Raw genomic sequence first — 24,866 nt, 5'->3', positions numbered from 1 at the left:
AATTCATGCTGATGAATAATGGATTCACAAAGGGAATAGAAAAAAAAAAAAAAAAAGAATGTGTGTTTCTATGTTAAGGTCTGTGGATGATGTTTTCTCTTCCCTTCCTTCTGATTGTGTTTTCTGTACATTCTCATCGTAAACTTTGTGGCCTCATAAGTCGTGCTATCCGGTGCTAAGGACATGCCTGTAGATTACACCTCTCAAACCTTATTTCACCTGAAACACCTTGACCTTATCCATGTACCAACTCACAGAGGCTGTGCCCTAGTGTTTCAGGTGCCACGTAAGTGGTGATATATGCCTGTTTTTGGGGATCCAGATGTCTTTTTCTCTAATGTTTCTTGGACAGTTGCAGCTTCTGAATATGCAAAGTAGACTGCTGTGAGGCTGTTTCTACCTTCTTCAGAGATTCCTGTTCCCTAACAGTAGTCACGTTCCATGGAGATGTAAGGAACACAAATGTTGGCAACATTCTTAGAACACTTTGTGGGATGTAGAATCTGCTGCCATAAGAACTGGTGACAAACTCCATGCATTAAAAACTCCACAATTAATCAAACTCTGTCTCATTTAGATTGGTAAAAAAACAAACAAACAAACAAGCAAAACAGGAAATAAGTCTTTTCACAACAGGAAATAAGTCTTTTCACGTACTCGAGAGCCATGTGCTGAAATGAAGATGGCCTTACAGATCAGGAATGAGATACAAGAAGTTATATGGGACTGTAAAATAAAAGAAAGCAGATTTTTCATGAAACTATCATTTGCTTTATTAGTTAATGATTTATTTATTGCTTTATTGCATCATCAGGTTGTCTTATATATCAGATGCTTCTAATGCATCTGTGTGACTTTTTTATGAACCTCAATGACAACTACTAATTGCTGAAACCTACTGGCCTTTGTGCACTATATAAAATTCCCAAATCACAATAAGTGTTTATTATTTTTATGTTCTAATGCTTTGTACTGTGCTGTAAATTTAAATATATCGGTAACTCATTTACTGGTGTAGCAAAAATATTTTAATAGGTATTCTTGGTAACACAATTTTCATAAACCAGTTCTTCATTCTCTGAAACCAAGACTTTGTTTTACAAGCAAAAAAAAAAAAAAGAAAATGTGCTGTTGTAACAAACAAAGCATGGCCTGGCCATGTTTTATTGTGACCATTTTGAATCTCTTGGCATAGTCAAATCTGAAGTAGGCGTTGACTTCTGTGACAGAAGAGGCCAACTGTATGCCTCGTGGAGCTTCTTATTATCAAAACATTGAATTAAAGCGTTAATGGTAGCATTGTGAATCTGCTGATGTTTTGTGGTGCATTATGATGACAGCCTAATGCAGCTGTTGACTGGCACACTCCAACTTCAGAAAAAATGACAGATTTTGTCATTGCCAAATGCCTGTTGCCTCTTGACAAATGCTTGAAATTGCAGAGCTGTTGAGGTTTTTGAACAGCAGAATTACAGAGCTAATGCTGTTACCAGGACATTCATACAGCATTTCAGGCAAAGAACTTTTTTTGGACATAACAAAAATATCTCCTTAGTCTTTCATCTTTGAGGAAGGAATGAAGAAGGCTAAAACATGTTCCAATTCTCAGTGGTCATCCATTAACACAGGGTGGTATGTCTTTTCAAGTGCGAAGTCTTTACCTTCCAGTCATTATACCAAAAAATCCTATCTATGCCAATGGAAAACTAAAACAATTTACCTCAGCAAGTGGGATCAGATCAAATGATCTAGAGGCATTTCATTAATCACCACATCCGAGGGCTTGGGTTTCAGAGTTTTATAAGCAGAGAAACACAGGGCTTGAATCTTTCTCCAGTGTACTTTCACAAGGCCCAGCCTGCTGATGTAGGGTAATTACACGGTCTAAAAATACAGCAGCATTTGTTTAAGTTAATGGAAAAGTTACACCAGCTCCAGAGAGCACAGGCAAAAGCATATTGGATTTCCTGCTGACTGTTGTAAATGCTTTGCATATTAGATCAGAAACTCTTGAACCGGGAACAGCTATTCCTGCGGAATCAGAGGATAAATATCGGGAGCAGAATAATAGGCCCAGTAAATCCCCTTGGCCAGAAAGTTCCTCATGAGACTTCTTCATACTCTGTGACGCACGTTCAAAAGGAAGAATTTTAAATGACCTGATCACCACAGCAATAGATACGTGGTTGTTTAAAGTCAGCTGACGAGTCACTTTTTCCAGTTTCGTAGCAATAAATATTGTCACATTCAAATACGTTGACTATAAATTACACAGATAGGATGGGCTAATACTGTGAAGTATTTCCATGAATAGTCACCTCAGGTTTTAAATGGAGTTGTTTCATTATAGTTAGATTTGTTTGCCCTCCTGTTCCCACAAACATTTGGGCGTTTGAGTTGATAACTGAACTTGAGTATCTAGAGTATGTATAGTAACAAGGAAATATTTGTAGTCACAAGAAAATAGATTTTACATTCTTTGCAGGAAATTTTACTTGCCAGTAAGTTATTTTGTTATGCATTCAGCTGAAAGAATACACTTAGTCTGACCAGAACAGCAGAGACAGAGATGTCAAGTTTCAAATTTGAAATTATTGAGAGATTAGAGGAAGTCAGGAATTGATCTTTTTTTTTTTTTTTTTTTTTTTTAAATCATGTTCTCAAGTTGGTTGACTTTACCATTCACAGAATTATCATAAGATGCGTTACTCTTTTAATATCACTGTGGATTAATATTATATATACTATAAAAATGTAAGTAACTTGCACTATGTAAATCCTGTGGTGAAGTTCTTAATAAGGTTAGCTATGTGCTTAAAAAACTAACTTGCTTTAAATGTAACGGCTGTCTCAGAGAGAATTTTCAGATAAAATCTCAAGATGCAGTAGATATATGCACACTGCACACAGAGGTATTTATCAATGTTTGATACAGGGCGTTTTGCTTGTTCTCAGCGTTTGTATCTTATACAGATATAATATGGTACAGAAACACGGTACAAAACTGAAAATTAAATTTATATATTTATTTATTTTTTACAAAATTCTCTTATGTCTTTAGTCAGATTTATACATGATATAGTTGACTAGTTACCTTCTGTTTACTCATACCTATTTCCATCAATAGATTTATTTATTTTTTTAATGCCCTGTTTTACTTACGCTGAATTGCTCTTAAGTTTAAATTGAGCTTGTATGCTTTGCCAGTCCCAGAGATCATGACCTAGGGCTTGGGACTGGATAATGCTGAGCACCTGCTGTTCTACCTGCAAATTCCGAGTATGTCCCTAAACACATCTGCTGAGTAGCTCTTGGAATTAAACTGAGGTTCCTGGAGAATTATAACATCTTTCCCATTTATACCACAAAGACAAATGTTTGACCTCCTGCTTTTGAGTGAATAAATAGGAGGAGATTAGATAGTTACGTTAACAGGATTATATTCATCCACCAGCATAATAATAAAATAAAGCTAAAGTATTTGAAAGGTAGATAATTATATTTTGCTTTCAGTTATGTTTTGGCTAGGCACAAAGTTCATTCTTTTCAGTGATACTTGCTTACGTTTCTCATTGCAGAAACTTGAAAGTCATGGGCAGAGTTTGTTGGTAGTTTGTACGTGTTAAGTGGGTAGATAGTATTTCATGTTACTAAACTTGTAACTGAGGAGATAGGCAATCTGAGTTACTAAGCAGAGTTTTGCTGCTGTTATAAATAGAATGAATTCTAAAAAAATTTTTTCTGCCTTCTAAATTATTTTAAATCTTTGGGGAAAGTAACAAAATAAAAAGGTACAAGATGAGAAGGAGAGTTTAAATACCTTTTTTCATAGTCTTAACCTGTATTTTAAATACAACCTTCTGTTGAAGTCAGTATAATTAAACATTTTTTTTTTTTTTTTCAAGTAAATAGATTTTTTTGAACATAGCAAGAAATCATTCTGACAATGGCAAATGTTATTCTTGTGGGGTAGAAGTCAATATAAAAAATGGCAGGATGGACTTGTGACCAGTAGGTATTGTCAATACACACACACACACAGAGTGGCCAAGGTACTAAGAAAGATAATTGTGACTCAACAGAACACCACAATCTGTCAGTGGTAAAAAATAAAATTAAAACTCTTCATCGGATTACACTAGTAGTTCTACTACAGTACTGGCTGTTCTTATTACGACAGAATTAAATTTGAAAGCCACAGAAAATGAAGATCATAAATGCTTCTCTGAAGTCCAAGCATGTGAGAGAAATACATATGGGGTTGGCAAAGTGTATAGGCACATTCATACAAAAGCTTTCTACAGTACCATAACCATTTATATGCTCAGCTCCTGTTAGGTAAAATAGGATCATAGAATGTTTTGGTTCCGAAGGGACTTTAAAGATCATCTCATTCCAACCAGCCTACTGCAGGCAGGGACATATCCCACCAGACCAAAAATGGTCTCTCAAAGCCCCATCCAATCTGGCCTTGAACACTACCAGGGATGGGGCATCCACAGTTTCTCTGGCAACCTGTTCCACTGCCTCAGCACCCTCAGAGTAAAGAATTTCTTCTGAATATCCAGTCTAAATCCACCCTTTTTTAGTTTAAAGCCATTAAATAAATTATTAGAATAATAAATGAGAGAGTAACAAACGATGAGAATAAATTAATGATGAAAAAAAATGATGATGACATGAGCCAAAAGTATGGCCAGCAGAACAAGAGAGGGGATTCTCCCCCTCGGCTCTGCTGTTGTGAGACCCCACTCGGAGCCCTGCCTTCAGTTCTGGGGCCCCCAGCACAAGAAGGATGTGGAAATAACAGAACACATCAAGAGGAAGGCCACAATGATGATCAGATCGCTGGAGCATCTCTTCTATAAAGACAGGCTGAGGGAGTTGGTATTGTTCAGCCTGGAGAAGAAAAGGCTCTGGTGAGACATTATATGGGGCCTACAGGGAAGCTGGGGAGGCACTCTTTGTCAGGGAATAAGAGGACAAGAAGAATGGTTTTAAACTAAAAGAGGGTAGGTTTAGCTTAGGTATTTGGAAGGAATTTTTTATTCTGAGGGTGTTGAGGTGAACAGGTTGCTCAGAGAAGCTGCGGATGCCCCATCCTGGAGGTGTTCAAGGCCAGGTTGGATGGGGCTTTGAGCAACCTGGTCTTGTGGGAAGTGACCCTGCCCATGTAAGGGGGGTTGGAACCGTGTGAGCTTTAATGTCCCTTCCAACCCAAATCATGCTGTGTTTCTGTGATTCTATAAATGTGGGCTCAGCTGGCATGTTGACAGGAACGACTGCCATCCAGGGCGTACTTCATCATTTTGTTAAGGATTTGCTCTGTCACCAAATAGAAGACAAATGCTGAGAGACTTCACCAGGAGATACATGGTTATCTTCAAATGCCATAGCAAATCCTTTTGAGGAAGACACGTCTGATACAAGAATCTTGACTCATTGTCTGTAAACTGTGTATCATTCTTTTGTTGTGAGTGAACAGTACTGTTGCACAGAGTACAGTAAGCTCATGTTACTGCTTGCTGGTTGGGGGAATTTAACTATTAAAAAAATGGGAAGCATGTAGTGGAGGTGGCTGATTAGCCTCCTGAATAGTATAAAGCATTCATGCCCTGTGCTGGTGAAATCCAGTTTCTGAGCAATGGTATTTTCTGTGATGGGAAGAGCAGTGCTCGAGTTCCGGCATAAAATTTAATATCTAAAATCAATACAGAGAGTGAAAGGAGTATTACCCTCAGTTTTGGAAGAGGTACTTTAAATGGCTTTAGAGCCCATTGTTGCTACTTTTCCTTTTACCCCAGTGACTCTGAGTATTAGGTTCATAGTTTATATATAAAGGTAGTGAAAAGAGGCAAAAATATCTATTACGTTACCTTGATTTAAGGATACTTTATTATTCTCTTGGCTTAGTCTTGAATTCATTGTAGTTTAGAACAAGACTGCCTGTTTCATCTCACATTCATTTTCTGCCTTATCTCTATTTAGCATAAACTTTGTAAGCAGGAACTGCATCTTGCTGTGTGTTTTTCATGGTGGCTATCACAGTCAGGTAGGTCCTTGAGCTGCATAGGCATTCCAGAAGTGATGTTGTCAATAATGAAAAGTTAAAATACGAAGAATAAAAATAAATCAATATAAGCTGAAAATTGTCCAATGATGTAGAGGCATTTTCCCATAATTCATAAAGCATGTATTTCACTTTATCTGATGGGTTTACTTGAGATATACTGAAAACTTTGGAGATTCTGGAAACCAATTCATGGAATATATTCAGCTCTTGCTGTGGTGATACGGTCTGTTCTTTTATACAATTTACACACTACAAAAAATGAATAGAGCTTTGTATGGCATGTTGAGTACCTTCACATCCATTGACTAGAAAATTAAGCACCCATTGGTTCTACAGCTCTCCTTTGAAAATCATTTTTATGACAAGGTTCATGGATTCATCTATTGTCTGTTCTTTGTTCTGCAGAATCAGGGAGAAATTTTGCAGAAAAGCATGATTTTGTTAGTTCCTTATGGAAATCGATGTTCATGTTGCACTCAGCAAATGCTGTATGCCTTTATGTACAAGCTCCACACTATTTCCTATCAAGGCATGCAATGCCTGCAAACTCTTTGAATGTAATCTCTAGGAATGCTTGAGGGAAATGGGGCAATCGCTTCATAAAAGATGAAGTTCATATAAAGAATGAGAGAAAAGATGTTAAGCTCAGCAGTTGCAAGTGTTAATTCAAGATCATTGTTCTGCTAAATTGAGAAACTGGCATTCATCATCAGGTTGTCAGATGTGTTCTACCAAGCTTGTACCTTTATTGTGTTTGAAACTTCTGTTATGATTACTGTTGAGTTAAAAGTTATGGATCTGTCTCCATACCTAGTCTAAGGTAGTCTGATGAATGAGATTTCCTAGACTGTGCTAGAATATAGTGTGGTAGCTGGTTGTTACTATGGGTAGTGAATGCTTGTTCCAGTAGGTCTCAGATGTGTTCTTTTTGTCATATATACATTTGTCCTTAAATCTTTTTACTCTGACCTGTCAGTGAATGCAAAACCTGATGCATCAGTCATTCAGACATTCCAAAATGTATGGAAATAATTCCTTTCCTCCATTAGATTTACATAATTTGAGTCAGTTTCACAAGAAGGTTCACAGATTAATTCAGGAAGTGTTCTTATTTCTGTATAGGATAGTAACTTTGTAAATACATTTGTTATTGTCATTAAGAGTCATGTTTTTGAAAGCAGCACCCATGTCCCTGTGTAGGACAAAATGTTAAAAGTGTTAAAACACTAGATGGCAACATACACACTCTTACTCTAATAAGGGTGTGGGTGTCTGAGTTTGATTTATACCTTTGATTTAAGATAATTATTTGTACTAAAAAGGAAGACATTTATGGTTGATAATTGCAGAGGAGTAACTAACCATAAGTGCAGATGCTGCTAAATTGCAGGAAAAATGTTTTCTTAGGATTTTCCAGGAAAGATGAGTGTCGCGAGGAAGGTGTAAAAGAACTAGTCTCTGTGTATCAGTAAAGATCAGCAAAACTTAAAAGCAAAAAGATTTACAAAGACCCAAAATGGAAAGTCCTTCTAAGCAGTAAGCATTCTCTTTCTGGTCATTAATATAAGTATTGTTCAAGTGCAGCTATTGTTCACAGGCTCTGAACCACATAGGTTTCAGACCACTTTTAGCAGTCTAGAGGGGACAAATATGTCATGGTGGTGTTTTTCTTTAGGTATAGATGTAAGGAAAGTGCCAATGCCCTACCCTGGCTGCTACAGGAAGGAGCTGAGGTGGGCTGTTGTAGTTCAGGTACCAAAATCCAGATGGATTGCATAAGTCACACGGACTTGGAAGAGCCACTGGAGTACATCCAGCATTGATATGGGAAACCATTCTGCATGCAGATGGGACAGAGATATAGTGAAAAGGAAAGCATGTAATGCATTTGAACATGCAAGTGTATGCCCCCATGTATACCACCCGTATGATTGCCGAAACTTTGTTTCTCTGAGGCTTTATATTCAGTCTATGACTGAGTCCATTGATTTGTCATCTTTACATTCATTCTGTAAAGTCATTGCATAATTTAATAAGTACTGTATAACTGATCCTTACTTATGTTTATTTTCACTCTGAATTTTAACTCTTCCTTTACCTGTATTTGTACTTTGGGTTTCAATTATCCAGATTTGAAGCATTTCAATAAACATTATCTACATAGATTTTCTGAAGGCAAGTTGGCTGGGCGGGTGGGTGGGTGGGTTTGTTGGTTGGTTTTGCTGGGTTTCAGTTTGCCATTGTGTGTTTTATTTTTTGATAGCATTTTGTTTGCTGAAATATATATTTTCAGTTAAAATTTCCAAGACAAAATATGATCATTTCTCAGTTGCTTTGACCACCAGTTAGAATTTCAGGTTCAAAATGGTTTAGGTTTCAGTTATTCTCTTGGAATGCCTATCTTAAAGTGTTTCTGAGAAGATCAACTGTTAAGATGCATTGTTGTATAGAGACTAAATTAGCCTAATACCAGATTATTTGCTTTGGTTATTTGTGTTCATTTTAGCTTTTAAAATGCAATTGTATCATAAAAGTTAGTACACCTATCTCGGCTAATTTTAACACCAGGCAAACCACAGTTATGATACACTGTGTAATAAATTATATCAGTGTTTCCAACTGGTGTTTTTTCTTCTGATCGTAACAGCAAGAATTGTACTGAATCTTTATCCTGTTTTTGCATTTTAGTTGAATAACCACAAGATTCATTGTTGTTATGCATTTCAAAAGCTTTTTAAAACAACAGTTCTGACTTACGTGGCTTTATTTTCAAGTGATTGTAAATGCAGTAAACATGGCATGTTTTATACTGCAAAGAGCAATACAGGTTGCAGAGCCAGTACTCTGCAATATACTGTTTCTCTATGTTTCACAAAGACCTAAACAGTCAAAAAATATTAACAATTTTATTTGTAGGGAATACAGGTAGAAACAGTAGAAGTTTTAGAGCTGCAGTGAACTAGCTGTGCTTCTTAGTGATATATATATGTGTGTGTTTGTAGAAATATATATGAAATTAACAGATCTTAGTTGTTTTTCAGATGCCAAATACAAACTTATATCACGTTCTGCATGTGAATGGCATTATGATGCCTGTGCAAGTCCTTGTTTCAAAACATGCAGGGATCCTTTGGGACAAAACTGTCAGGCAGTACCAAAGTAAGTTTTTGCAAATGGAAAATTATGTAATTTGTGTAATACACAGCATAATAAGCATATGAGTGACCAGATGTAGGCTTAGTACAGCAGATCTGTATTCATGTGGAAGGAGATGAATGAAGAAGAAAAGAAGTGAAATAAAAATTGCTGTGGCAGCTGCATGAAAATGATGTCTCTAGACAGCAGTTAGATGAGTACTGCCAGAGTTTGGAATTACAAGTACATTTGTAGCTTTCATGCTGGAAGGTATTACAGTGTATTAGTAAAAAGAAATGCTGTTAATGTTGTTTCAGATAGTTGTGTTTTCATTATCATAGAGTCATAGAATGGTTTGGTTGGAAGGAGCCTTAAAGATCATCTAGTTCCAACCCCCTTGCTATGGGCAGGGATGCCTTGCACTAGATCAGGTTGCCCAAAGCCCCACCCAACCTAGCCTTGAAAACCTCCTGGGCCGGTTGTGTTTCACAGCTTCTCTGGGCAACCTGTTCCAGTGCCTCAGCACACTCAATTATGGCATTTCAACAACTGTGTCTGTCCTGGCATTTTTCTTTTCTGTTTTACTAATTTGTACTAAGTTTTGCAAAAGTGTCATGTAGATTTTGGTGTGCAAAAAAGCTGTGGCATTTCTTAGGTGACAACAGTTACCATTGAACCTGTGAACATTCAGGCTGAATATCACTGAGTTCATGCTTTAGCTTAGGTCTATGTGAGAATGTAAGCCATGGAATGTAAGCAATGATGTTTTGAAGGAGTACGCTGAGATGATGAGATTTAGATAGAACAAGGCTCTCTACTCAAAACTACTTTATAAATTAATAGTGTTTGCATAAAATTAAATGCTTGATAGTTGACGATACTCTTCAACTAGTTAATAATGATTGTTTTTTTTCTAGAGTGGAAGGATGCATCCCTGTGTGTCCTCTCAATATGTTGCTGGATGAAATCACTCAAAGATGCGTGTATTTTGAAGACTGTATGTTTGAAAAAAAATATATATATTATGTATGATATTTAGCTTATTAATGTCCGAGGTTATGTTTTTGTCAATTTTTCAAATAAGGGTGTTTAAATTTGTGTAATTATGATCTTAGTTATACAATATTTGAGTTTTCACTGAACATCTAGTTTAGTTTAGAAAGAGTTTCACTCCTCAAAAACTGGAGTACTTCTAAAATAAGAAAAATGTTCTTTCTTCATAAAATATTTCAGTAATATTAGATGTGGAGAAAATGATTGAATTAACTTATTTTTGAATTTTATGAAGTTTAGAAGTATAAAAGCATGTGAAAAAATCAGAGCTAAATGAATTAATGTAAACTCCTTCTAGCTCCGCTAGCTTTGTCTGTAATTTATTTATAAATACCAGACTGTCATTTATTTGTGTCTTATTTCAGGCATTGAACCTGCAGATGATAGTCCACCTTTACCAACCATCTTTCAAACACCAGCAGTTTCACACGTAACATCAAGTACAACTTCGGCAGTGATCAGTGAAATAGTAACTTCATTTCCTGTACCTGAAGCAAAGGACACAGAAACAACACTTGCTTCAAAATTGAAATTCACTGCAACTACAGGGAAAACTAAATTTTCAGCTGTAACAACTAATACAACGCTTCCAGACATAACTTTATCATCATATATTTCTTCACAGTCAGCAGAAATGACATCATTTGGGAGAACTACAGGAATGTCTGTGACAGCAAAATCTAATGTAAGCTTGTCTTCTCTTGTTGCCACTTCAGAAACCTCCACAAAGACACAACTGATCAGCAGTGGTTCCACTAAGCTACTGAGGGCTACAGAACCTTACACAGTAACTGCTACACGTGCAGTGACTAAAAGCACAGGATCAGAAGGCAAACCAATTTCTACTTTTACTGGGACACCAACCACACTTAGAACAACAGAATTGCCAGTCAAAACTAAAATAATGGAAATATCAGAAATAGCCATGAAGACACTTCCCACAAAAGAAGCACAAGTAAAAACAGAAGGGCTGACAACATTTACATCCCCTTCATTTGAATCAAGAACAGAAAAAACTACTGCACATCAGCCCCGATATTCCACATTACCTCTTCTGGTTTTGCCTTCCTATATATCATCAGTGAACCTAACAGGAACTTCAGAAAGGACAGAAGTAAGCATAGGACAGTCTTCTACCACAGTAGGTAAAGTTACAGTAACATCATTTTCTCCTGTGATCACTACTCTGTCTTTGCTAAAACCAGCATCTTCAGAAACAACCAAAACAGCAAATGCTTCAACAGAACAAAGTGGAAAGACTGTATTTTTGCCAACATCCACACTGCCTGTTTCATTAGGAGAGACAATTACAAAACCTCCTATTGAAATGGTTCATCACCTGACAGATACTGCGGGGGTACCTTTCACTACAACCTTAGGTCCAAAGAAAACAACTCTGCGAACTCCAGAGAAATCATTAGAAACAACTGTTTTACCATTTACAACTCATGGAAAGGAAACTCTCAAAACAGCATCTCGTGTGGAGCATATATCTAGTTCCTATTTGCCTCCATATTCACTGCGTCCTAGTTCTAAAACTGAAAAATCCACCACTCTTTCTCCAAAAAGACCTTCAGTGTCTGTTCCTACTCCTGCTTCTCCAGCTTTAGGTGAATTAAAAAAAACATTTAAAACTGTGTCAACAACAGGGTATCCCTCACACGTAGTTCTAAACATAACAGAGCTCTTGACTACACTGTACACTAAATATCCTGCTTTACCTGAGACTACCAGAGTGACACCATTGTCTATTGAGGTAACATCCAAAATAACATCGCCTTTTGAATTAGTAGCAAAATCAACTTTGTTTTCTGGAAAAACATTTACTGAATACACATCACCTTTGGCTTTAAGTACAGTGAAGACAAGCACTTCAGCATATTCAGGTAATGTTACCACATCAGCAAAGAAAACCTTTATCTCATCAAAAGAAACCACTACAGTTCCTTTCATAGCTACAAAAAGAGAGTCAGATGAAACAACGTCCTTCACTGGATCTCCACGTACTCCCCTTAGAGCAACTGAAACCACATTGTTAACCACACAGCCTGAAGAATCAGAAGTGGAAAGAATTTCTAGCATCTCCCCTAGAAAACCATCCACTTTCCCTTCTTCACCACCAAGCTCTCTAATCTCTTTAAATCTTTCTCTTCCTTCACTACCCACATACGGAAAAGAAGCATCACTGACAGCTCTCAGTCCAATACGTACAACATCCCATGAACCCATCTCTTCATATCCAAGAACGACTATAACAAAATCTAAGTTAGGAACAGAAAAGATCTCCTCACTCCTGACTTTCTCTACTTTATCCACTATAGCAGAGCATTCAAGTCCAATAACAACAGTACCATATGACAAATTGCCAGGCAGAGCCATTTTAAATACTACTTATGCTATATTCTCTCCGTCCTCTGAATTCAGCATTCAGCATATAACAACCAAAGCAATGACAGACAAAGAAAAATCAACTCTATCCACTTCTGCCGTACTTCCATCAACAAAGTCTCACACTTTCTCCACCTCTCAGTATCTAGCAGATAAATCAGTTTCTTCACCTTCTTTAACACAAGTAATGCTGGAAGTAACAACCCCACCAAAATACCCTGTAGAAACTAAAGTAGTTTCTACAGCATTGAAGTCTACAGTCAAAAGTATAACAGATACAGTAAAATCTACCGCTTCTACAGCTCAGAAATCCTTTACTCCATCTTCAGTGGGCTCCTTCCCTCAACAAACCTCTTCAGGAGATAAACTTCCAGCACAGACTACTAAGGCTGTGACTATACTGCATTTTTTGACTGAAACAGATACAAAACTTGCTCATCAGACTTCTAAGCCTTCCTTGACAGGCCTAAGCAGTACTCCAATTTACCATCATCCTGCAGAAACTCTAGCAAAATCCACTGATCAGCCACAAATTCTATTAAGCACAACTGAAGCTATGGTAGAATCGATTTCCTCACCCCCCTTAACTACCTTCCTACCTAAAGGCATTCATTCAAGTGTGTTATCTACCTCATTAGGTCCTACACAAGTTATTTTACAAACTGAAAAAGAGTTACATTTAACTGATTCAGTTACACAGCTGTATATGCCAAAAACTTCTGTTTTACAGTCTACAGGCCCTGATAGAAAAACAGCTGACTTGACTTTTGGTACCAGAATTCTCCCTTCTTCACCAGAAGTGCTTGCAACTTCCTCTTCAACCATTAAAAAAGATGTATTTCCTTCATTTTCTACACAGAAGGCAGATACTGGTGTAAAATTCACGTGGCAGTCCTCAGTTACTGAATCACTTCTTTCAAGTCAAACTCCTGAAACAACAATTTCACCAGAATTTAAGCTGACCTCTTCACTTTTGTTACCAGAAACAACAGAAATTCCCATCGTGATGGGCAGTGAGTCATCCGTAGGTGCCTTTTTCACCCCTGTGATTTCAACAGCATCCACATCAATGGGTAAAAGTGCTACAGAGAAAACTGCAGTGTTGCCAAAGCAAGTCACACGTTCAACCACTGCCTACAGTTCCACTTCTCTAGCAAGTACAGAGTTTTCAGCTGCAGTCCATACATCAGCTGCAGCTTCAGCCTCTTCAGTGATGAGCAGTACAGAGCAAAACATCACTATTATATCAGCAACCTCAGACAAAGCAAAAGCTGTAACAGAATCCATCACAACCTCTGTGAAGCCATCCTATTTTTCTGTTACTTCAAAAGCAAAAGAGCCTATGTCCCCTGCTACAGAAAAATCTGAAGAGCTGGAATTAATGACAGAAATGCAACCTGTCCATACTCAAGGTGTTACCATTACCTCAGAAGTACCTCACACATTTTATTCTCCATATTTCACAAACATAACTGCAGCTCCTTCTAATGTAAGTGTGTCAAGACTGTTCACCATACATTCGTCCTCTGAACCAAAACCTTCTTCTGTACCTGCATCATTGGCCAGTACTACACAAACTTCAAAACTTGGAATAACATCTGAGATACAAACACCTTCTGTGAGTTCACTATTAATGATACCTGACCATTCAAATGTCACAACAGCTCCATCAGTTTCCTCATTTGCCTATTTATCTACCAAACCACTTTATGGTTTGACTACAACATTTTCTGATGGATTGTCAACAGCTGAAGCCATGTTAGGAGTCACAACATCAACTTCTATTCTGCCTAGAGAAACAACAACTCTCCGGACTTGTACAGTGAGTAATATTATACATGTTTATCTGTTTGGTTTTGAATATATCTGGCTTACTTTTACACACTGATAAAATCATTATTTGTGAGATGTATTGATCTTTAGGATATGAAATATCAGCATTAAACAGGGCAAGCTATTATTTTTACAGTTATATCTTTAAGTCTGGGTGACTTCAATTGTGCATGATTTTCGTAAGTGCTATAATGCACTGCTTTTTGGGCAACAGTTTTCTGAGTATGATTATTACAAGAATATTTTTGGCAAAATATGGTTCTTTATGTTCTTCAATAATATTTTTCTGTCATTTAGCCTTCCTTCCCACAGATCTTCCTACTTCTGTTCTTCCATACTTTTTATTCTCAACTCATTTTATTTTAAAGTTAAAAATATATATATATCTGTTCTGCAATTTACAACAGGACTGAATTTTAAACTGTCCTCAGAATGGTCAGATTTTCAAAGATGCGTTTCACTTAAATCTTCCACCATAAGTATTCTGTACATGAAGAATGTGAGCCCCCTTTTGAGCAAATACTCTGCAACATTGTAATGTTAGCTTGATAAGAATGGTAACCAATGTCTTTTAAATGTGCCTTAGCCAATCACAGAGAATGAGTGCATAAAATACATTTGCTTGGATGGACAACTGATCCAAGTCAATAAGTCGCAGAACTGCCCATACAATGCAACTCAACCCAGCTGTGGAGTTTTAGGATTTGCTACTCAAATGAATGGGGACAAATGCTGTCCAAAGTGGGAATGTGCATGTAAGTTTTAATTTTGCAGTACTTTTAAAGTGATCTTAGTTAACAATTTAATGCATTTGCAAGAAGGCTAAGAACTAACACTTCTATAACCATGGTGTAGAAAAAGATGTTCCATATTGTGCAGTTTATTTGTTGTCTAATGTGATTTGTAAATGTAGTTCTACACCTGATTAAATGAAATCAAAATAATCCTTTAATGTAAGATGAATATCTTATCCAGCTTTAGATATCTGCAATGGACTTGCCTGACTTAGACCTGTGTTCTGTCTAATCAGAGGAGACATAGTCAGTATAGCCAGTGGATTTTATGGTTGATAGTATATATACTTCAGGATGAGAACACTCCTAGAGTACATTACCAATCACTGTTAACAGCCCGGGGACTCTAGAAGCATAGCTGTACTGTAGTCACTCCCTTCAATTACATAGAATTAGGCAGGATGCATCCAAACCTTAAAGAAAATTAAATTTAATCCATAGTGGCAAAGAAAGGATGCAGAGATAAGCAATGCAAATTTCCACTTACAATCTAGAATACGAAATATCTAAGAGAAGAACTCCAAACCATTTGAAACATAAAAGCTTTAGCAGTAAGCCTGGAAAGAAAGGAACATGCAACAAGAACTCCCTCCTTAGAAACAAGACTAAAGGGGAATTAAGGATCTGGCATGATCCACTGCCATCCATGTTTTTTCTAGTTTAGGGCTTGTAAAAATTATAAAACTGTGCTGGCAAGAACTGTAAGAAAGTAACTGATTGCAGAGGACTGCAAATTGTCCCACTAGAATATGAAGGATTTGACTCTGTTGTCCCTTTACAGAGATGCAAGCAAAGGTGATGACATATACCTGAAAATGTGCTGTATATGTTAAACTGTACAGCAAAGAATTTAATCTTATATAACTCAATATTTTATCTTTCTATTTTGTAGTATTTACAGAAAGTAGCATACGTTAGAAAATATATTATTAAGTTAGAAAATACATTCATTTTATTTTTATTTTTCTTAGGTCGTTGCACAATTTTCTCTGATCTGAGCATTGTAACCTATGATGGAAATCATCTGGCTTTATTCAAAGAAGCATCCTACATTGTTAGTCAAACTCAAGATGAAACTATAAGCATCCATGTCCTTGACTGTAGAATGGTAACTAATGTTTATCAGCTAACGAAGGATGTTCAGTACTGGTAATAAGATGTATCTTGGGAATGAGTTACACATAAATTCCTCTAATGCACATCTCTCTGAATAAAAGGTTATAATATTTGTATGTAATAGTGTTTAATTATTCAATCCTATGCAATATCTATGAATTGTACTTGCACTTTACAATACTTTGCAAGAATTGTATGGGCATATTTTATTCTGAAACAGCTGGAAGGTGAGAGGTAGATCCGTATTATCTTATTTTATGTGTAAAACAGGCAATGTTGTGAGATTAAATGGATATGCATTTATTAGTCGCTCCTGCCAGCATGTAAAAAGTACCATTGTAGAGGGCTATTTTTTGTGTATCTAGCTTCACTTGACTTTACTGTGCGAAAGAGAAGATATGTAGAATTTGAAAGAACTTTCTGAAGCTGCATTAGCTCACTTGGCAGTTCATCAGGCACTGCCTTGCGGAGTGAGGATTAACACACTTGAATTCCTTATTAAGTTTCATTCAACCCTAATTTTTTTTCAAGGAATGCTGGCTAGCACAACCTAGCAATGTATTTCATTGTATCATTTTTCAAATATTTTCATGTGGAGAAATTTGCACCAGAAACACCGATCTTGAGATCCCTTAAAGAATGTAGTATTGTCAGAAAAAAATAGACCACCTAGTACATTTCTAGGTCTTGGACGGGGGTAAGTATTTGCCATTTCAGAGAGAGAAGAGAAAAACCCAACAAGGAGCAATTACAGAATATCGTGTCTAGTGGGTGGTGTAGAGATTGGCTTTATGTCATGAAGAGTTAAGTGCTCATGAGTGTGGAATAATTGCCTTTACAAAATTCTTTTAACTCCAGCCTCTTCTGTGAAAGCTAGGTAATGTTGACATCCATATAAATATTCACACAAGGTTTGGTCATGAATAGTGTAGTACCTTATCGAAGTTAGTTCTAGAAGTTCAATATGATTGGTATAACAAAGCAGATCTGTTTCTGACTTTTCATATTTTTGCTTTGTTATATTAAATGCTATTTCTTTTTTGTGTGCATGTATTTCTGATCCATTTCTTCTGTACCATTCATTGATCATATAAATTCATCATTCCCAGTCCTCTTTTTGCTTACCTTCAGATATGTAGCTCCTATTTTTCAATGTCCAAAGAGCTATTCCGCTGTACTTTTTTTTTTCTTTTTTTTTTTTCTTTTTTTTTTCTGAAAACCTTTATATCTGTTATAATTTAGAGAATGGGTGATACAACACAGTTACTTAGTACAATAATATTTTGTGTGTGTATTTTACAAAATGAACTTATCCAGATGAACCTTGTAGTACAAACTTGAAAGTACAAACAGTTGCAGCTTTCCTGTCTTAAAAATATACACAAACAATCCTTAATGTCCTGGTATCTAAAAATAATAAACAGCTAATGTATAAAGCTTTTCTACATTATCACTCTGGTTTATATATTTTTGCTTTCTCCACAGAACAATTCAAATTCAACTTCCCTGTGCCTTGCAATGTTGAACTTAACCTATGTATCAAACCAAATTATTATCAATCGTTTAAGTAGAAAAGTAAGTACTTTGAGGTTTTAATTTTCTCTGCCTTCCAAATAGCATCTTATTTCTGCTAACATCTGCTATCTATTCATCAGCTATCTTATCATGTGGATATGGAAGTTTAGCATAAGACACAGCAGGTAGTGTATTTTATTGTTAGGACTTGGGAATTTAGTAAACTTGTAAATTCAAAGAGTCAAACTGTGGTGAAAGGACAGTTAGTGAGATAAGTCACAGAGTAAGGCAGTTAAAGTGATTGTTGTTATCTTTAGTGCCTAGATATCTTTGTGAAGATGAGCCTAGCTTCTTTTTAAATTAGGAGATAGATTCATAAACTGTTGAAAATATGACTTTAGTTCTTCCACCTACAGCATTTGGTACCTGACATTTCAACTCTTCTCTGTGTTCATTTTAGATAACAGTAAATTCAAGATTTGCTTGGCCTACTGTTAGAAAATACGGATACAAGGTAGAGGATTCAGGCTTCAAGTATGCAGTTGAGACCCCAACAAAAATCAGAATTCAGTGGTTTCACAACACAGGTGTGATGATCATAGAGTTCAATACTACCAGAGAACCAAAAGCTTTGGGACTATGTGGTAAGTATAGAGTACTGCTAGAAATAAAGATATTCAGATGCTTTGATAAGGAACCACATTTTCCTAATTACATCTTTTGTAGAATCTTGCTTAAAAGAGTTATTGCAGACCACTGCAAATTAAACAAACACACACCTATTAACATGAAATGATTAATAATTTGGTTGGTTGTTGAAATACAATTTGATACCTATCAATGTATTCACTTTTTACTGACAGTTTTGCTTCTGAATGTAGCCTGTTGGAATCACAAGCACAATTGCTGTAACCAAACCTAAATAAGTAAGTCAGACATAAATTTGTAATGTCAAATAAGGTCATTTACAGATTTAGTATTTGCTGTCCATCTGATAGGACGTGATCTGTGCTATTTTCAGTTTCTAAAGGTCAGAATTCACAGGAACTGTTAACTCGAGAGAATCTATCTTAGTTTATCTGTTAGAGGAAATAGTTCAGGGGAAATTTTTTAATACTAATGGGTTAAATAACCACAATACTGCACTCTGTTACGTCTGCTCAATCTTTTCATGTAGTTACTTTTCTGTAAAAACCATGACCTTGAATAAGCTGCTAGTGCTATAGTTTTTGCAAGCATGTTTTTGTTTTGTTCTATATCCTTACTGTGACACCTGAATCTGTAAATTTATCTGCTGTAATTTGGAGCTGGAAACCAGGGTTACAGAGTTCATAATTACAGTGGAAATCTTGCCAGTTTCAGAAAGTGCAAATGCCTGTAGCTCAGTATCAAATACCAGTGATAGCACAGTCAAGTTCCAAGTCCTGTGGACAGTAATGCTTCTTGCAAAGGAAGAGAGTTTGAATTTACTGTCATTTTGAAATTGGGTTTTTATCTGTAATTTGCTCTGACCTTTGTTTTTTAATATCATTCTTTCTCTGTATAGCTAATTGTAATTAGATCAAACAGAAATAAGAATGTAAAGATTATATTTTTTAGTAGGCCTGATTCAAGTCATACTTGAAATTCTCTTTTGCCTTTACCCGTTTGGTTATTGTGATGGGGAGAATTAGGAATGTTACATTCCTGGCTTACATGGTCCATTAGCAAGATGACATGTCCCCATAGCTGGTGTTCTATGTACAGCTTCTCTGGAGAATGTGTCATGTGTTTCTGGCATTCATCTCCGATTGGGATTCTCTGTATAAACCTGCCTGCATGGTGCTGTCTGTTGTGACTCACCAGAACCTGCTTTAAGGTTACCATGCACCTTTTCAGGGTAAATTAGTCTACAATGAGCTCTCATGCTTTCTGCACTTTTTTGCAAATGCAAACATTTGTTTGTCTTCGAGCTTTCTCAGAATGTCTTTAGGCTGATCTGCAGTACCAGTAGATCCTAGTTTCTCAGCTTCAGGTAAAACATGGAACTGAAGGAACCATTACAGTTTTGTAGCAGCGAGTATCCCTTGGAAGTATCTGCATCAGATAGCAGTGCCTTTAACAGTGACTGGATCAGGCAAACATGGCAAGTGGTGAAGAGCTGGTATGGGAGATGAGGGAGGTCACAAGGGGTTATGGATATCTCTGTAACAACACTGGTGAAACAGTGTAAGCGCGTCGTTGTAGGTGCAGCCAGGTCCAGCCAAGTTGAACGTGAAACCTTAATTTTGCTGTGTTTTCTTATCAATGTACAAGAAAACTGGAAAAAGTTAAGTCAGACATGGTAGCTGTCCCTTCAGACCTCTCAAAACTCAAGTCAGTACTTCCTGTTTGTGTTGCATAGACTCACAACCTCTGAATATTCAACCAGAAACATTTTTAGTCAATTAATATTTACAGCTTCAAAAGCTGTTTTACTCTTGAATGCTTATTGCTATATCACTGATTGTCAGCAGCTAGCTCATAGTGAAAAATGCTAAAACACCAATTTTCTAGAAAAGGGTTAAATTCACCAGTAATTGATGAACAGATATCTTTAGAATTGTTATTAAAGTTTCTTGAAACATCAGAAGAATGCTTTCTAGAAATCTGATACAAAAACATCAGAAATTGTGATTAGGAAGAAAGAATGGGAGACTGATTTTGTCATTCTGCTTTTGTACTGGCTGGCTCTTAAAGGACTTTCCAGCAGAGACTGTTGTAATACTCAGATGTTCTGTGTTAACCAAATTGCTCTCCATGTGCTCTATGTTGCTTCCTTTGTTCCCCAGTGTTTTGAAAATGCCAGCTACCTTACTTTAAACAGAAACAAGATGCGATGCTGCCTTCTGTGAAGAAAATAAATAAAAGATTGCTTCCTTCCTGCTGAGTGGTAATATAAATGTACCTGGAAATGCCAAAAGCTGCATTTTTATGTTAGCTCTTAAGCCAAAAGGTGTTCAACACTGCCCAGAAGCATAAGTAAAAGAAGGTGTTACACTTTTGAAGTACAGTATCAAGGCATCTGGACATTTAATGGGAGTTGCCTTTTCAGATAATATTTGCAGTTTTCATTTGTTGCTATACATGGAGGTGCTTTGTAACCTCTTTTTCTTTTTCTTTTTTTTTTTTTTTAAAGTGTTTTTTTTTTTTTTTTTTTTTTTTTCTTTAGTGCTTGTGCAACTCAGCAGTGAAGCTTGCACATCATTGCTGGGCTCTGAACAACACATTGATATGTGATAGTTCTTGTTTCATGCATGTGCAATTCACAGAAAAGTCTTTAATTCACTTTGTGTGAAGTTCCTATATCTTTATCCTACAAAACTTTGCATATCTGTTGTGGGTTGTGATACTGCCATGTTGTGTACATTTTTTAGAAAAATGTGTACATTTTTTTATTTGCTTACTGTAAGTTTTTTAAAAGCAATTTACTTGTTTGAATATGCCACTTCAAACATACTTGACAATGAACTGTCCAGTGTTAACCTGCTTTTTTCTTTTGGTAATACATAGGTCTTTGTGATAGAAGCTTGGAAAATGACCTGATGCTACCCAACAGGACAGTGTTAAGCAAAAGTGATGCTCCATCGACTTTTATAGACAGCTGGCAAGTGCCAGACACATTAAAGTATGTTGGAGAAGACAGGCACCAGGAAACTAATTGCTCAGTCATGGACTGCTCAGAGTGCTTAAGACTGATTTTGAACCAGACCTTCAGCAGCTGTCACCCTTATGTATGTTAAATATTTTGGAAGCTTACATTTTGGGAGAGATGCTGTTGTGATAGAATTTTGTATACTTGATAGTTTCATTAATGTGGGACTACATGTAACCACATTTATGGAATGAGATATATACTTTTTTGTGTCTTCAGTTGCAAGATAAAAATAATTGAAGAGTGCAGCAAATTGATAGGAGAGTTGCAATAAGCAACTGACAATTTCAGAATTCCTAATATATCTCTGTTAGTTTTGGTAATAGCATTTAATTTGTAAATCAGTCCCAGATAATTCAATTGGATCAATAGGATGTACAGCAAAGTAAAATAAAGTAATTTTAGGACTTATTTCATATTTAAGTGTTCAGTAATTTAACAAATTTCAGACCACAGTGCAGAATGTAAAGGCCTGCATTCTCAAGGGCTGTAGAGAGGAGGAATTCCAGCTTACCGTGAGGAGAGGGTTGAGCAGACCCTTTAAAGTAAGCATAAGTAGAAAACTGCGGAAACAAAACATTTATTTGTGCTCCTGTTAGTTCATTTACCATTTCAACTTTTGCATGTTATTGGGTTTGATGAAGAGGAGTCAAAATCAAACAAAAGCACATAGGAAGAAAGAATGAAGTACAGTTAGTAATTATGTCTTCTGTTAGAAAAATTATGTTAGCTTTTGCCTTGGCATTTAAAATAAATGAAACTGAAGAGTATAAGGACATCTCTCTTTCTCTCTCTCTCTCTCTTTTTTTTTTTTTTTAAACATGTTCAGGAAACCTTCCCTTAAATACCAGTAGACACTCTGTAGACCAATAAAGTCAGATGGTCCCTTTTTCCTATGAACCAAGAACTTTTGCCTTAGTTGTTTGTAGCTGATATTTAAAAAGGTCAATCTTTTTGCTACATAGCAGGGTCTCTATGAAGGTACAATATTTTTCATCTTTTCCTTCCTAGGTTCCACCTGAGCTATTCTGTGATATATGGGTTCAAGACACCAAGTATATTCAAAATCCATGCGTCTCACTAGCTGCTTATGTGGCAATGTGCAACAAATTTAATATTTGTATAGAATGGAGGAGCTCTGATTACTGCCGTAAGTATTCTCCATGTATTCTCCATCTCTAGTGCTTGCTGAGACAAAATCTGCTTAGTAATAACTTATTGTAAGTTGAAAATATCACTGCTCCTGGAGTCTTCAGGTACCTTGGAAATTATTATTAGGATAATAAATTCATCAGCTTTTATCATAAAATAGAAAGCACTGTGCAAAAGGAATCAGGCTCATTGTAGCCAGTTCGCAGATGGAAAAGTTAAGCATATTAAAATGTATGGCCAAATGTGACCTACATGTATACTTGTCATCAGCAGGGCATGGGCATGCCATAATGTGCTGCAAGTAAAACCAATAATCATGGAGTCTAAAGCTTAAAAATAGTCAGATATAAAAAAATATATTCAAGTTTGTGTGAATTTCAATTGCAAATAGATGTTTAAAATGAGACCTTACAAAATATATCTGTAAATATAGTTAACTACTCCATCCATCATGATGGGATGCATGCTCTCTTGGTTTTATATCACAGTGTATCTGGTGGTACACACCTAGGAGGGAAGAACAATGAAGTCATAGCTGGATTTTGTGGTCACTACGCGTTAACATGCTGTGGACTGTTTTTTAAAAGCCTGAGTTCCTCTATTTACAGGGCTCCACTAGGTATTTCCTGTGGGGCATTATAGCCATTTTTAGTAGCATGGAGCTGAGCAGAATCAACCTTCTTTCCCAATTAGCTTTTAAGTTAATTGTCTAAACTGGAACCTTCTTTATTATTGAGCAGACAGTCCCTTTGTGAACTGGGTGTCATCTCTTTACCATCATTCCAGATTGTATTGCTGTGTGACTTAGACATGATAAGGATCCTGCTGGCTGTTCACAGAACCACAGTGTTGGCATTCGTAGTCATTCTCTCTTTGCCATATATATGCAGCTTGTATGTGACCCGCATTTAAGCAGTTTTGATTCATCATGTTGTTTTCAACAGCAAAGGTTAAATCGATTCATTCCAGCATGCACTCATTACATACCAATGAATTTGCATTAATAGTATAAAGAATGTTGTTTAACTGTGTCCATGGACTTTAAAATATCACACCTCATCCAAGAGAGTGATTCATGTGAATATCTATTAAATATAGTAATGAATTCATGCCATTCTTTTTTGTTCCAAATAAAACAAGGCTGAATTTGCCTTTACATGTATCTTTTTTGTAAAAGACTATATTTTGCTCTTTAGTAATCAGTGTTTTCTTTATCCACTGCAAAGTACTTGATGTGTTTCAAAACACTGCATTATTAATCTGTGTACCATTATAAATCTGGTATTTGTAAATGTTTTTCAAGTATGAATTATTTTGTGTCAACACTTTTGCTTGTTTTTTTTTTTTTTTTTTTTTTTATCTCTACTACCAAAATGCAAAACAAGGCCTGATACAAATGTTACCACAAAGAAGCGAAGTGTCTGTGAAATTTATTTTTGTTTGAATTTGTCATGTAGAAGATGTGTATCAGTGTTTTAGATTGGTAGATCTCTTAGGTAGTACAGCCTCATGTAATTAGGTCTTTGGATAACTGATTTATTTCATTTCTAGCCTTCCCCTGCTCTGAAAACTTCTCCTACCGGGCTTGTATAGCTGCCTGTGAGGTTCCAGATAGTTGTCAAAATAATGAGGTTGCTTCTCTGGACTCAGACACCTGTTCGGTGTTGACAGAAGGCTGTGTCTGTGCTGGAGGGACCATCCTGCACCGAGCTCACACTGCTCTCTGTATTCCTGAAGAAAAATGTGGTATGTTTTGATGTGATTTTCTTCTTTATTGTCTGCAAGCTGGTGGTCAGGTGCTTCATTATCCAGGCCTGGTCTGATGTTGCATAGGCTTTGCATATGTTGTTCAGTTGAGGCCTCTGGGGATTCAGTAAACATTAACTTTACAGGTGGGCAAGCAGGAAATGTCCTTGTGGCATATGACTTTGCTCAACTTCTCTCAGCTGGAGGATGCTCTTAAAAATGGTAGGTTTTACTTATGCTTATGTGTTCCATTATTTGAAGTATGTTAGTCTTGGCCTCCTTTTCACCTTGCCCTTTGCCAAGGAGTCACATCTAATGATACTAAATGGAATTCAGAAGTCATGCAGCAACAGTTAATTACACATTTTGGATTATATACATCCTATCT

General features: G+C 36.4%; 1 protein-coding gene across 1 annotated transcript in view; it reads left to right on the top strand.

The window, feature by feature from the left end:
* Positions 1-24,866, top strand: part of OTOG (otogelin) — a 106,747-nt gene that overhangs the window by 65,776 nt on the left and 16,105 nt on the right. The window contains exons 32-42 of the mRNA XM_032188562.1: positions 9,115-9,232; positions 10,126-10,205; positions 10,627-12,475; positions 12,743-14,471; positions 15,069-15,237; positions 16,248-16,384; positions 17,878-17,967; positions 18,368-18,551; positions 21,439-21,659; positions 22,592-22,730; positions 24,284-24,478. Coding sequence (XP_032044453.1) covers positions 9,115-9,232; positions 10,126-10,205; positions 10,627-12,475; positions 12,743-14,471; positions 15,069-15,237; positions 16,248-16,384; positions 17,878-17,967; positions 18,368-18,551; positions 21,439-21,659; positions 22,592-22,730; positions 24,284-24,478 — 4,911 coding nt within the window. The remainder of the gene's footprint in view (positions 1-9,114; positions 9,233-10,125; positions 10,206-10,626; positions 12,476-12,742; positions 14,472-15,068; positions 15,238-16,247; positions 16,385-17,877; positions 17,968-18,367; positions 18,552-21,438; positions 21,660-22,591; positions 22,731-24,283; positions 24,479-24,866) is intronic.

This window comes from Aythya fuligula, chromosome 5 (genome assembly GCF_009819795.1).
Source record: "Aythya fuligula isolate bAytFul2 chromosome 5, bAytFul2.pri, whole genome shotgun sequence".
Classification (NCBI taxonomy): Eukaryota; Metazoa; Chordata; class Aves; order Anseriformes; family Anatidae; genus Aythya; species Aythya fuligula.
Note: the sequence above shows the minus strand (reverse complement) of the source record. Positions and strands in the feature narration are given on the sequence as shown.